The sequence below is a fragment of the Aspergillus campestris genome, assembly GCF_002847485.1.
Source record: "Aspergillus campestris IBT 28561 chromosome Unknown P168scaffold_15, whole genome shotgun sequence".
NCBI lineage: Eukaryota > Fungi > Ascomycota > Eurotiomycetes > Eurotiales > Aspergillaceae > Aspergillus > Aspergillus campestris.
In genome coordinates, this window is record NW_020194350.1 from 227,193 (window position 1) to 241,030 (window position 13,838).

General features: G+C 52.2%; 6 protein-coding genes across 6 annotated transcripts; 4 read left to right on the forward strand and 2 right to left on the reverse strand.

Moving 5' to 3' along the window:
* Positions 1-2,138: 2,138 nt before the first annotated feature.
* P168DRAFT_244019 (uncharacterized protein) lies at positions 2,139-3,503 on the reverse strand (the record flags this gene model as incomplete). The annotated part of the gene is made up of 4 exons (XM_024833901.1): positions 2,139-2,610; positions 2,675-3,072; positions 3,139-3,246; positions 3,300-3,503. The coding sequence occupies 4 exons, from the start codon at positions 3,501-3,503 to the stop codon at positions 2,139-2,141; spliced, it is 1,182 nt and encodes a 393-aa protein (XP_024688872.1).
* A 1,034-nt stretch (positions 3,504-4,537) lies between these two features.
* P168DRAFT_276167 (acyltransferase) lies at positions 4,538-6,079 on the forward strand (the record flags this gene model as incomplete). The annotated part of the gene is made up of 1 exon (XM_024835540.1): positions 4,538-6,079. The coding sequence occupies one exon, from the start codon at positions 4,538-4,540 to the stop codon at positions 6,077-6,079; it is 1,542 nt and encodes a 513-aa protein (XP_024688873.1).
* Positions 6,080-6,201: 122 nt separating this feature from the next.
* P168DRAFT_330498 (uncharacterized protein) lies at positions 6,202-6,711 on the reverse strand (the record flags this gene model as incomplete). The annotated part of the gene is made up of 1 exon (XM_024841591.1): positions 6,202-6,711. The coding sequence occupies exon 1, from the start codon at positions 6,688-6,690 to the stop codon at positions 6,202-6,204; it is 489 nt and encodes a 162-aa protein (XP_024688874.1). The 5' UTR covers positions 6,691-6,711.
* A 1,657-nt stretch (positions 6,712-8,368) lies between these two features.
* On the forward strand, positions 8,369-9,714 carry P168DRAFT_293563 (peroxidase). The gene is made up of 2 exons (XM_024837831.1): positions 8,369-8,841; positions 8,914-9,714. Exons 1-2 carry the CDS (start codon positions 8,506-8,508, stop codon positions 9,655-9,657), a joined length of 1,080 nt encoding a protein of 359 aa, XP_024688875.1. The 5' UTR covers positions 8,369-8,505; the 3' UTR covers positions 9,658-9,714.
* A 161-nt stretch (positions 9,715-9,875) lies between these two features.
* Positions 9,876-10,842, forward strand: P168DRAFT_293566 (DnaJ-domain-containing protein; the record flags this gene model as incomplete). Its single annotated transcript, XM_024837832.1, has 1 exon — positions 9,876-10,842. A coding segment is annotated over exon 1 (511 nt), but the record flags the coding sequence as incomplete, so codon positions are not given.
* A 323-nt stretch (positions 10,843-11,165) lies between these two features.
* P168DRAFT_330501 (thioredoxin-like protein 1) lies at positions 11,166-12,501 on the forward strand. The gene is made up of 3 exons (XM_024841592.1): positions 11,166-11,300; positions 11,420-11,567; positions 11,650-12,501. Exons 1-3 carry the CDS (start codon positions 11,222-11,224, stop codon positions 12,428-12,430), a joined length of 1,008 nt encoding a protein of 335 aa, XP_024688877.1. The 5' UTR covers positions 11,166-11,221; the 3' UTR covers positions 12,431-12,501.
* Positions 12,502-13,838: the final 1,337 nt, after the last annotated feature.

Below are 13,838 nucleotides of genomic sequence, written 5' to 3' on the forward strand. Positions count from 1 at the left end.
CTCCAATGGAATCGATCAATCCTTCCCAGAAAGTTAGTGTTCAAACCTAAAGGCGAGTTCTACCTGCCCACGATACCATGCCGGTAAGCACGATAATACTACGGAGTATGATATTTTACTGAAATAATCATGCATATTGATAGTCCGTCAGCAAGGATTACTAGTGTTGTTAGGGGCACTAATCACTGCCCCGATCCGGCAGTGGATTTAACCTAACCGGGGATGGAATCCTTCCCGTCCCAGTCTGGGAATGGCCTCAGCCCCGTCAGCCGAATCTGGCTGTCTAGGTTTTTCTTCGGGATGTCATAAGGTTTGAATTCTATTATTATACTGGGATATTGACGTGTGGGTAACAGAAGGACAGACTATTGAGTTAGGTTCTACTATGAATGGGATATGTTTTGATTAACTTGCGTTTCGCCTGATCGTGGCTCTCCCCCAACAGTTCATACTCGATGGAAATAAGATCCAGTTCTTCAATGATTCTGCAGATTCTGCACGGAAAATTAAAAAGGAAAGGAATAACCGAAAGAAGAGAGAGAGAGAGAGAAAAAATAACAACGCAAAACTAATCCAACATCGGACGATGATCTGACAACTGTGGATGACACTAACCGGGAATCTGATCCTGCAGGATCCATCAACGTTTCAGATAGATTCTCCGATCCTCGCAAGACTGGTCAAGATGGCCTGGTCAACCACAGCCGGACCGCAACGGTGGACTGACTCCACCGGGTCGGGCTGGGCCGACGACCCATGTGAAGATATCGATTTATCGTACTGCACCAGTAGACCGACCATACAATCCCATACTACCAACTAATCCACCACCCTCGCAATAGTCCGCTCAATAGCCAGCAAACACGGCCCCAATCCCTCCTCGGAGCCACTCGACCCAGGCACACGGTGCCCCAAGCGAGAGTCGACCTGGACAACCTCGCGTACATCCTCATCAAAAATCCGGACCAACGCGCGCTGGGCATCCACCACGCCCGTCCGGGCCCACAAGCCCGCCAAGGGCGACCGATCCCGCAGACGCTCGAGGCCCTCCTCGACGACAATCGCAACAGGAACACGCAGCAGCACGCCGTCCACGCCGGGGTCCACGCACCGCATCTCGGCGGCATCCGCATGCGCATCCGCATCCCCCACCCCGTCCGGATCCCACGGGGCCGCGGCGCTGAACAAGATTGCGCACTTGAAGTGCGCAAACGGCCGTCTTGCGTCTTCGAGCAGCAGGGCAGTGGCGACAATGGCCCCCTCCGAGAACCCCATCAGGCCGTCAAAGGGGCCCGCGCCCCGCACGTACTCCACCAGGCTGGACAGGACGGCGCTGTAGTTGGCGGGCTCGTCAGCGGTGGAGGAGGCGGAGGGGATGTAGCCGTAGGTTTGGTCCGTGATGGCGGCGGCAGCATCTATCCATATTCCATGTTGAGTTAGACAAGGTAGTACGGAGTAGAAGGGAAATAAAAAACTCAAAGATATTGGGAAAAGAAGGGGGAATGAAACGTACCGTCGCTTGGCTCCGTTGGGATCGTCCCATCGACGAATACAAACTCGTGATCCTCGAGCTCCTCGCGGATTCTCGCTATAATAGAGTTAACAATGTACCATATCATAAACTCAATAATCATAACATAATAGTACTGTAGTATAGCATACTATAGTAGAAGGTAATATAGAAGACGGCACAAAAAGGGAAGTCTCACCGGTCTGCAATTCAAAAATCTATCCGTACGCACGCCGACTGTGATTAGGGCTTGGGTAGTGGGTGGAGTAGAGATTTGGTAGGATCGACCTACATACCTTGGCGCATGAGCCCCGGCCGTGAAGGCAGAGGAATCTCATGTTATTCTTATTGATTGCAATTGTCTTCTTTCTCGTGAGTTGGTTGGAATGAGATGGGTTGTTGGGTTTAAGTGGCGTTCCTCGACCGTTTTTAATATACCGCAATAGTCTAATAATGATAATAATATTGATAATGCTGATAATAATATAATAAAAACAAAACCTCCATGCAGCAGATGATAATTACAATAGTACCCACCAGGGTATTGAACACTTTTCTCCACGTCGCTCCAGCTAACCATCGAGTATCTCACCCACTCCACTTCCTTCCCCCCCCCCAGCCTCCTCTCCTACGGATACATCATCCTATGATTGCGATCCCTATCCACAGCATTCGCATCCTCCGTAACCGTAATCTTCGTCGTGCGCATAATACCCGGATTATACGCATCCCCCTGCAAATGCTCCGTACTCTCACTGGACTTCAGATTATCCAACTTATAGTAAGCGTTAGCGGCCGTGGAGCCCGCAATGCGGGAGCCATTAACGGAGGAGTTGCCCGTGCCGTAGGTCTTGAACTTGCGCTGGTCGTCGGTAGCGCCGGTGGTGGAGGCGCCGCGCATGCCGAAGACGCGGGCGATTTTCTTGCTGACGCCTGTTTCTTTGAGGATCTTGGGGATGCAGGGGAGGCAGACGACGAAGAAGCCGCAGGTCATTTCGGCGGTGGCCCAGAAGACGAGCGGGGGGAGGGTCCAGACTGCGTCTGCGGCGCGGCCGTGCGTGATTGTTGTGGAGAGGCGGAAGGCGGCCGAGACGCAGGCCCTGTTGTTATTTAGATTAGTTGGGGTAGATAGGGGAGGGAAGTGGAGGAGGAACAGGAACTAACAGGAGACCGAGGCCGAAAATGACAGACACTCCCAGCCTCTTGGACCAGGACATCTTCAGAGTCCAGATGACCTGCTGCGGGAGGAGGAGGATGGCGACGTCGGAGATGAGCTGGATGCTGGCGGAGGCGACTTGCAGCTTGTACAGGTCGAAGCACTTGTCCGGGTTCTGGATGGTGAAGTCCCAGATGGCCGAGTGGGGGATGCACTGCAGGTTGAGGGAGACGGTGATGGCGATGCCGGAGCCGACCTGGACGAAGATGATGGCCATGCATCCCCACCAGAAGAAGCCTTCGGAGCGGTGGCCGCGGGGGGCGAACATGCGACACCATTCGGTGAGGATGGCGACTTTGAGGAGGGGGAGGACGATGGTGTAGAAGACGCCGAAGAGGAAGATGTACTGGGGGGATTAGTATCTATCTTTCCCCGTTTATTGATATATGGATCCAGAAAGAGGGAAACTCACGTAAGTCGTGGGAATCATATCCTTTAACCGCACATTCCACTGGTGAACAAAGTATCCAGGGTACTCGATGAAGCGGAAAGTGGCATATATGGCGCCCCAGTAGCAGCCCTATCCTGTCTATCAGCGCTGCTCACTCGTCCTCTCCAGGTAGGAACACTCACAAAAGCACAGAGTACCAGACCCTCTTCCAGCTGAACCTTCCTCAACAACCACACCCGAGCATAAGCACGCATGAGGAAACACAACGTGGCGACCACCGCGCAGGCCGTGAGGACACCGGTCGCGAGAGCATTCTCATTCGGTGGATTGTCGAAATTCGGCTTCACCCCGGGAGGGGGGGCCAGGGCAGGTCCTTCGAGATCCATTCTGTATATGGCAAACGGCCCAGATCGTACGGAAAGGGAAAGGAAAGAAAAAGAAGGTTTTCCCCGAGTTCTGTGGAGATATCAAGAAGTCTCTTATAGAACGAATACCTGTAGAGAAGGATGTGGTGAGAAAGGAGGAGCCCTAATCGGACAATTGGGATCTACAAGACAAGGAAGAGGCTACGGGATGGCTGAGCAGGGTTGTGGACGTGAAACACGAGCAGCTTCACGCTACAGACGGAGTGTCGCCGACTAGGATGGGGATATGGAAGCTGAGGGGAAGATCTGTTGATTCGATAGTTGGTAGGTAGGAAGGGTATGGCTCATTCTTACTATACTACTGTGGTCTGCAGTATAGATTCTATTCTTCATGGTAAGAACCATAAACAAATGAGTCGCAGACACCTGATTCAGCCATATCAGACTGTCTTATAGAAGATCTCTTAACATAATATCATATCGAGTCTATTCCCGTGAGTATTCACAACTATATGGTGATTATACTATATCATATTACACATGAATATAGACTCCAACGGACACTAACCTCACCAACCACTGGGATCGTGTCCGTGGAATCCAAGTCCCATTCCCTCGCATGACACTCCAGGTAGTGCACGGTTAGCGTTCTCATCCATCCTATCGAGATGAAGCCCTGCGGACCCGGTCCCTAAACCGGTTCTGGGAAGGATCACATCCCCGTCGAACCCATGTCCACCCGGAGATTGCTGCTTAACTGGTGGAGCCTTCAACTTCCCTGTAGTCGCCGACACCCTGTGATCCTGTTGACACTACCGACGCTCCCGACTTCCGGTGCATCTGCCCAAAACGGGCAACAGACACGGCCGGCTAGGATCCGCCCCTATTATCGTGCTTGGCTGTATCTCACGGAGAAGGGGAGAGAGGTCAGCGGGAGAATACGGCATGAAGCTCCCCCGTACCTGCAGCCATAAAGCCTAGTTCGACAAACATCTCGGCCGTAGGCCATATTCTTCTGTCTTTCCATATCTCCCTTCCATCCGGTCAACATCGCCATGCCCAAGAAAGAAGTCTATCAGCTCCATCCCCTCGGGTGGGAGAATGATCCCCAGGAGGAGCGGTTCAAGGTCTCCACCCTGGACTACCTGACGGCCTGCACCTACAACAACTATGCCGTCTACTTCCGGTTGAGCGACGCCGACAAGCCCCGGGTCGTCGAGATCCTCAAAGCCGGTCTCGAGCGCACCCTCAGCCAGACGCGCCACCTGTGCGGCATCATCGAGAAGGACGAAGAAGGCGGCCACTCCTTCGTCAAGAAACAGGACAGCACCGTCCGCTTCGAGGTCCAATGGCTAGACGCGCCAGAGGAAAAACACATCTCGTTCGACGAGATCGAACAGGCCAACTTCAGCGCCGTCATCATGGGCGACCTCAACACCTGGAGCGTGCCGCCCATGACCTACGGCGAGAAGGCCGAGGCCCACCCGGACAACCGCCCTGTCGCAGCCGCCTACAAGGCCAACTTCGTCCGCGGCGGACTGGTCTTCATCATGCATAGCCACCACTACGCCAACGACGTGATGGGCTGGTCGGGTCTGACCCACCAGCTGGCCGAGAACTGCTACGCCATCGTCAACCAGACGCCCTTCCCCGCGTGGGATCCCGCCTGTCTCGACCTCTCCCGACTCACCAAGCCCCAAGTCCCCGAGGCGTCCATGATCGACGGGCCTCCCGCCCCCCAGCGTCACCCAGACCATACCGTGTCGGAGTCGCTCTTCTTCCACCTGCCCAAGAGCAAAGCCGCTGAGCTGAAGAAGCTCGCCACTCCGGCTCCTCCTCCCAGCGCCCCAACCTCCCCAATGGACACCGTCACAGGCTTCCTCCGGCGGATACTCTGCCGCCCCGCCCCTCCACCCGCCCCCACAACCACCCCGGACGTCCCCTGGATCTCCACCTACGACGCCTTCACAGCCTTCATCTGGCGCACCGTGACCCGCGTCCGAGCACCCACCTTCAAACCCGACCTGTCCAAGCCCCTCTTCTGGGCCGAAGCAGTCGACATGCGCCGCCGCTTCCACAGCCCCAAGGTCGCGCCCCGCATCCAACACAACGTCATGTCCGCCGCGCTGTCCATCAACGCGCCCGTGCCCGCCCCAACAGCCGGCCAAGTCATCTCCGAATGGCCCCTCTCCCGCCTGGCAGGCTACGTCCGGCAACTCACAAACAGCACGACGCAAGAAGCGCTCGACGAAGCGCTCTCCACAGTCGCCACCGTGCGCGACAAAACCGCGCTCAACATCCGCGCGGACTCCCACCCGCCCCTCTCAATCCTGTTCACCGACCACCGCGACGCGCGCATCACGGCCACGAACTTCGGGTTCGCGACCCCGGTGACGTACCGCCATCTGTTGGATGTGGTCAGCGCGGGTGTGTTTATCATCTATCCGCCGCGGGATGAGAAGCCGGGGTCGGATGAGGGGCCGGAGTTCACGATTGCGTTTGAGAGGGAGCTGAAGCATTTGTTGTTGGAGGATGAGGAGTGGAATAAGTATTTTGAGTTTAGGGGGGTGGATGCTGTTTATGCTGCTCGTGCTTAGCTGCATTCACTGGGAGGGTTTAGTATAGTATAGTATAGTGTAATCGATATCATAATCCTTATCCTCATGTTCATATTATCAACATATCTCAATCACCAATTAAATGCAGTAGAAAAAGAAAGCTACCAAACCTTCCAATAAATCCTCTGAAACTTCAACTCCACAATCATCCACTCCCCACCCACAACCCTCCACGTCTCATAATAATGCCCGCCCCCAGTCCCCGCCCATCCCCCAGTGACCTCCTTCGACGCAGCCTGATACACCACTCCCCAGATAGTCTTCACCTCTTCTCCCCCATTACCCTCCCCCTCCCCGTCCCCGTCAGGAGAAGAAGACTTGGTCATCTCCATCTCCCCATCCCCAGACAAAACATGCATAGTCTGCTGCGTTTCGAACGCCTTCGCGAAAAACGCAACGAAGTCATCGCGGGAGGCAAATGAGAAGGCTGCTCCGCCTTCGGTGATGACTTGGTCGTTGGCGTCGACGAAGGTGGCAAGCAGGTTGGGGGCGAGGATGGTGGACATCAGGTGCCATTGGTTTGTGTCTGCGTAGCGGCAGTATTGGTGTTTTTTGGTGCGGATTGAGTGGGTTATCTCTGTTGGGAACATCTTCGTCTTTTGTGCTGTTGTTCTTTATTTGTCTGGTGGGTGGTGGGTAGGGAGGGAGGGTGTGGATAGTATGTAGGTTGGAGGTAGTGAGTAGAAGACTTTATAATGGAGCATGTACTCCGTAGGTGGGTTGGGTATGGGGGTATTAATACTGTCGTAGAGTTAGCACTACACTCGTAGCTGAATCTTAAGTTAGTCTACTCATTCTATGACTTGAATTGTTTCATCAGTCTGGTTCTATCGTGACATTCTACACTTATTCACTAGACTACTAGTATAGTGTACCTCGGATCCTTCTTTACATCCCCGGCCATTCACATCAATCATTCTCTTTAGTATACTTTATAGGTTTTCTTATATATACAATACAATGAGTATAGTGGATATAATATAGTTACCTACAATAATAGTAGATAGTAAATAGTATCTGATTATCAATTGATATAGATGCTGTCGGCGTACCACTTGTTGGTTTACTGTCTAACAGCTTATCAATTAATATATGACTGCTGTAGATATAACCCTTCTGGGTCTACCTACTTCTATAATATATCTGTAGAAGTGAATTGGATTATAGATTAACAAGTGATAATCATAGAGTAACCTGACTCAAGCAGATACTGTTATGTATGGGTGTGGAGTGACACCTCAGGCATACAGGCATACTAAGGCATAAATCAGGAATCCACACTAATGGCTAGCGCATCACATGACGGCCAAGCGAGCATCACATGACCTGGCGCTTGAGTTTTCTCTCCTTCTTTTCGCACATTCTCTCTTCTCTTCTCTTCCTTCACAACACTCATCTGAGATATTCAGACTGATTTGATGAGATCGGTCTGTTCTTTCTTCATCATGATGATACATACTACACATATACACCGTATCTAGTTGATCAGGTCAACAAATACGACTGACAGCACTACACAGAGGAATACAGCATGGACAAGGGAGACAGTTGAGAGGAGAATGAGGAAGAGGAGGAAAGGAAAAGGAAGAAGAACGATAAAACCCACATAGGCGGCGTCAGATCTGACAGTGATCTCGAGGCATACCTTTATTTTATCGTTCGTTCGTGGGAGATCGAAACCAACGGCTTTTAGCAGGGCTGCGTCTACTCCACCCTGGTGTTCGCTTTGATCGGACGGCAGGACTTTTTTACGACGGACATTCTATATAATCTTCTATTTATCTTCTATTTATCTTCTATTTTCTATCATAGTTATCTTGTATCTGTATGCTGTTTGCATTCTATTTTGAAGTACGGAGTAGTGCTCTACGGACACTCCGTCCTCCGTAACTGTCAATCGAAGTGGGCCGGAACCGGCCATAGAGAGAGCTCGAGTTAATAATCGGTATGATGGGTCGCATCCGGGGAGATACTCTACTAGGTAGCTCAGGATACTTGTTCAATAGGTATTCAACCCAAGAGAAAGACTGTTATTCATCCTTATGGGGTTCAACCATGGATGCAGTGATCACTCCACCTGAATACGAATCCGTGATCCAAGTAAAATGCGGAGTTGCTGAGTGAAAGACATTGTCTAGACTACGATTGGTGAAGCCGAGGTAACTGTAGTCTACCTTAATATTGTCCCTAGGAGGACAGCTAGAGTAAGATAGATAGAGACATCCATCCCTGCTTTCTCCCTTCCTCTCGCTTCCCCGGCTTTCTCCTTTTCTCTTCTCCGACTCTCCCCTTCCCCTCCATCTCTCTCTCTCTCTCCATCTCCATCTCCATCTTTACTCTACCCTTCCTCGTTCCACCCCCCATCTTCACTCTCCCCATCTATTCCTCCTTCATATCTGTCCACCATGGCAGCTAGATCCATCCCCCGCGCGTTCCTGCGCTCGGCTCGCCCGGCCATCCCCACGGCTCGCCTCGCCCTTCCCCACGGTCTCCGCGCGGTCTCTCGTCGTGGTTATGCCTCCTCCGGTCCCGAACAGGGCAAATCCTCCAACGCCCTGCTCTGGACCGGTGTCGCCGGTCTCGCCCTCGGCGGTGGTGCCTTCTACTTCCTCCGCGACACCACCGACCCCATCACCTCCGCCACCTTCCAGCCTCAACTCGCCGACTATCAGAAGGTGTACGATGCCGTGGCCGCTCGTCTGGCCTCCGAGACTGATTACGATGATGGGAGCTATGGTCCGGTGGGTTCTCCTTCCATCCTCCCGTCCGATAGACAGCCACGCAACTGATCAATTAACTAACGAACATGATAGGTCCTCGTCCGACTGGCCTGGCACGCCAGCGGCACCTATGACAAGGAGACCGGCACCGGCGGCAGCAACGGCGCCACCATGAGATTCGCGCCTGAATCCGACCACGGCGCCAACGCCGGCCTCAAGTACGCCCGCGACTTCCTCGAGCCCATCAAGGCCCAATTCCCCTGGATCAGCTACTCCGACCTGTGGACGCTGGCCGGCGCCTGCGCCGTGCAGGAGCTGGGCGGGCCCGCCATCCCGTGGCGCCCGGGCCGCCAGGACAAGGACGTCGCCGGGTGCACCCCCGACGGGCGTCTGCCCGACGGCGCCAAGGAGCAGAAGCACGTCCGCAGCGTCTTCGACCGCATGGGCTTCACGGACCAGGAGACGGTCGCGCTGATCGGGGCGCACTCGCTGGGCCGCGCGCACGCCGACCGCTCCGGCTTCGACGGGCCGTGGGACTTCAGCCCGACGGTCTTCACGAACGAGTTCTTCCGCCTGCTCTCCGAGGAGAAGTGGCAGCAGAAGAAGTGGAACGGACCCAAGCAGTTCACGGACAAGTCGACGCAGTCGCTGATGATGCTGCCGGCTGATCTGGCGCTCGTCAACGACAAGACGTTCAAGAAGTACGTCGAGATCTACGCCAACGACAGCGATACTTTCTTCCGGGATTTCTCCAATGCGTTTGTCAAGTTGCTGGAGCTGGGTGTGCCGTTTACCACCAAGGCGGATGATCGCATTGTGTTCAAGACGTCGGAATAGTTTGGTTGATTGGCTTTGATATCCTGATTAGATGAGATTGAATAAATGTAGATGTACTTTAGTTCTCAGTTTGGACATTACACTGTAGGGTTGATTAAAGCGTAGCCATGATAGGAGATTGAATAAAGCGTAGCTATATTGGAAAATATAATAGTGGTGTACAGTCCTCTGGAAACGAGGGGTGGCGGGACGTCGCAACTTCACCCACCCAGAACCACCTGATTTTGACTCAACACCACATTATTACAGCTACAGTCTACAGTCTACAACCACACCAGTGACCTCAGGACACAGCGGGAGAGCACACCAACATCTTTCTCTCTTCTCCTCCCTCGCCTTCCTCCTCCCTCCCTCTCGCCCACCTCTCTCGGCGCGATCGCAAACTTGAACCGAACCGATCGCGATCGCGAAAAAGACGACAGACCCAACGCCAGTCCCTCAAAAAGAAAAAGAAAAAGAGAGAAGAAAGAAAAGAAAATGACACAAACCCACACACACTACGAAATCCTCAACATCCCCTTCCCTACCTCCTCCTCGTCCAGCTCTACAACATTAACAAAACAACAACTCAAAACGGCCTACCACAAAGCTCTTCTCCAGCATCATCCTGACAAAACCTCTTCCACCTCCTCTCCCTCAACACCAACCTCAACCACAATAAACGCAACCACAAACTCCGATAGGAAACACACAATAGACGCCATAACAACAGCCTACAAAACCCTCTCCGACCCACGCCAACGCGCCGAATACGACACCCGGCTCCGCCTCGAGCGCAACACCCACAGCACCCAAACCAGCGGGCCCGACGCGCACTTCCACACAGGCCTAGAAGTCATCGACCTAGAAGATCTCCACTGCGAAGAAACAGACACAGAAACAGTATGGTATCGCGGCTGTCGGTGTGGAGATGAGCGGGGGTTCCTGGTGACGGAGGAGGATCTGGAGAGGGAGGTGGAGGGAGGAGAGGTTGTTGTTGGGTGTCGGGGTGTAGTCTTTATTTGAGGGTTTTGTTTGCTGTGGATGATTGATCTTTCTTATCTTTTTTTGAGTGTGAGTTGGGTGTTTGGCTGGTTGGTTATTTGGGTGATATGGTGTTGAGGCGACGCGGGCGTTGCTTCTACGTGGATGGTGGGTGGATTTGTAAATAGAGGATTTAGTATAGACATTGAATTAATATTAGACATACGATATATTGGTTGATATTGTGTTGGATTTGTATTCGTAGAGGTGTGCAAAAGTCTCATATGGTGGGTAGAATATATATAACCATACATATATAGCATACACACCTAGCTATTCAAGCTCTCTGAAACCAACATTAAAAATCCACGGCCTGTAAAGAACCAACAAAAGAATGAATACACCGTACAAACCATACTTTAACTATATAAAAAAAGACATTGATGGAATCTCACAGACATAAAGGCGGAGGAGGCAGACGGATGATGTAGTCGCTCTGACCAGCTAAGCAAACCAGTGACTCCTCCAGCTCTTCTTCCCATCAACCGGTACCTTCACCCCTCCAACCTTCAACAACAACCACCACCATACACCCACCACGATGTCATCCATCACACAGATCAGCTCGAAAGAGCAATTCAGCTCTCTGTTGACTTCGTCGAAGTTTGTTGTCGCTGATTGTATGTCTCTCTTCATTTTCTCCGCTGACTGTTGACCCCGCTACCCCTCTCACTACCTACACAACTCTTCCACTACAAGCACTACAAGCACTATGAATACACCTGCTAATAATATACAGTCCACGCAGACTGGTGCGGACCATGCAAAGCCATCGCCCCCGCCTACGACCAGCTCGCATCGCAGCTCTCCCGCCCCAACCGCATCACATTCACCAAGATCAACGTCGACGAGCAGCAAGAGATAGCCAAAGCGTATAGCGTTACTGCGTATGTCTCCTACCCTCCCCACAACCTACCTCTCCCATAGACACAGGAAAAAGGAAAGGAAAGCTAACAGAGGAAATAAAAGAATGCCCACCTTCATCATCTTCGAACGCGGCCGCCCCGTCTCCACCGTCCGCGGCGCAAACCCCCAACAACTCTCCCAAGCCGTCCAGAAACTTGCCTCGGAAGCAAGCAAGCCCGACGAAGGCGGCGCCAGCACAGACTCCATCGCCGGCGGAGTCGGCTGGCTGGGTGCGCCCGTGCCGCGCGGATACAGCGATATCACAGACCAGTATGATCCCAAGGGGCTGGAGCTGCTGAATCGGGACAGCGAGCATGCTGGGCCGCGGACGCTGCTGGAGCCGGGGAAGCCGTCTGCTTTGGGGGCTAAAGGGAAGGAGAATGCTGGGAAGACGCCCGACTGGGTGGAGAGCGATACGGACGAGCAGTTGATGCTGTACGTGCCGTTTCAGTCGACTGTCAAGGTGCATTCTCTACAGATTACGTCGTTGCCGGGGGTGCAGCAGGACGAGGACGAAGATGAGGATGAGACGCCGATGCGCCCCAAGACGATCCAGCTGTATGTCAACCGGTCGCATGTGCTCGGGTTCGACGAGGCGGAGGATATCCCTGCCGTGCAGACGGTGACGATCCAGCCTGGGGACTGGGACAAGACGACGGGGACGGCCAAGGTCGAGTTGCGGTTTGTCAAGTTCCAGAGCGTGACGTCGCTGGTGATGTTCTTCGAAGATGGGGATGGGGATGGGGAGAAGTTGCGGGTTGACCGGATTCGGATTCTGGGTGAAGCCGGGGATAAGAGGGAGATGGGCAAGTTGGAGAAGATTGGAGATGAGCAGGGAGAATAGATATTCTCGGCAGGCTATCTATCATACAATCAAGCATACAGTAACAATATCAATCAATCAATCAATCATATTCATCACACATAAAGTACTACAATTATATATATATATAAAGTCTATAAATAAGAATGTCCGATCCCAAACCAAAAGGTCTCATCCTTCAAAATCAGAAAGACCTATAAAGTAAGAACCGGCGTGCAATTTCATCCGTCTGTGACGCAACTGACACCTGAATAACATCACAGTTGGTATATCCTTTGACGGGGATAACCGATGTCCAGGCAACACGGGTGTATTGATAGCTGCGTCGCCGCACGAAGAAGAAAAGAAAAAAAAGTATCAAATTGCGGCCGGCTCGAGGAGAATTTATGTGGTTTTTGCTCGGGGTGGAAGAATGTTTGTTTCCGGGAGGTTAGTGCGGTTTGAAGCATTACATAAGCTGTTTACCGAGGGATTTTTTCTTCCCTTTTATGGTTGTTTTGTGGGAGTTGAGACTTTTGTTAGAATCATAGGCTGATGATGAGCTTGGATGTTATACATGATAGGAAGAGACTGATTCCTTATGGAACGTGATCTTAATACCGTCCGCTGAGGCCTTCTTGATTACTGAGTATTATTGTGTTTTTTGTGTTGTGTTGCGTGCTGCTGCTCTGGGCTTGGGAGCTCAGCTTCTTATTTCTGTGGTTTTGGAAGATATTCTCTATCTTTATTAGAGAGTAGTATGATAGCTAGATATATCATGAGAGTAATTCAGAGAGAATTTCAGAAAGAACATCGATCAAGAGTAACCACCGAAAGCAAAAGGAACCGTGAGCTGATCAATTGCCTTGATTCCATCAAACAATCACCCTACGAGAGCACCTACCTGTCGTGTAGGTAAGATACGCAGACGATACCGAGAAACTCGAATAAACTCGAATAAACTCAACTGGAACCAAACCAACACCATCTGTTACAGACCAAGATAATATCAACCACGGTCCCCAGCCCAGCTCAAACAAGGCCAGTCCAACAGGCCAGCCCAACAGGCCAGCCCAAACAAGGCAATGCAGGTAGGTACCTTGGTGATATGATAGCCCTGAATGTTATATTATACCCGAGTCAAGGAACGGAGTTCATGTCCGGTCCGTGTCCACCCATCCCGGCGAGTAATCGGAGCAAGCGAGACACCGTGCAGCCGAGTTTTTCTTTTTGTTTGGCGCGATCTCGGAGTCATCATCATCTAATCTTACTAGTAGTATCATACTACGAGTATCAGAATGAAGCGGCAAAGCTGGTCACCAGCTGACCAGAGCGCAGTCCACTCCGAACCAGGGAACCAGCAGACACCATCACCACGAGCACTGACGAGATTTGCCATTTGGCCCGTCCCGATCATTCATTTCGTGGATTGATTTGCCAATGCTATCTA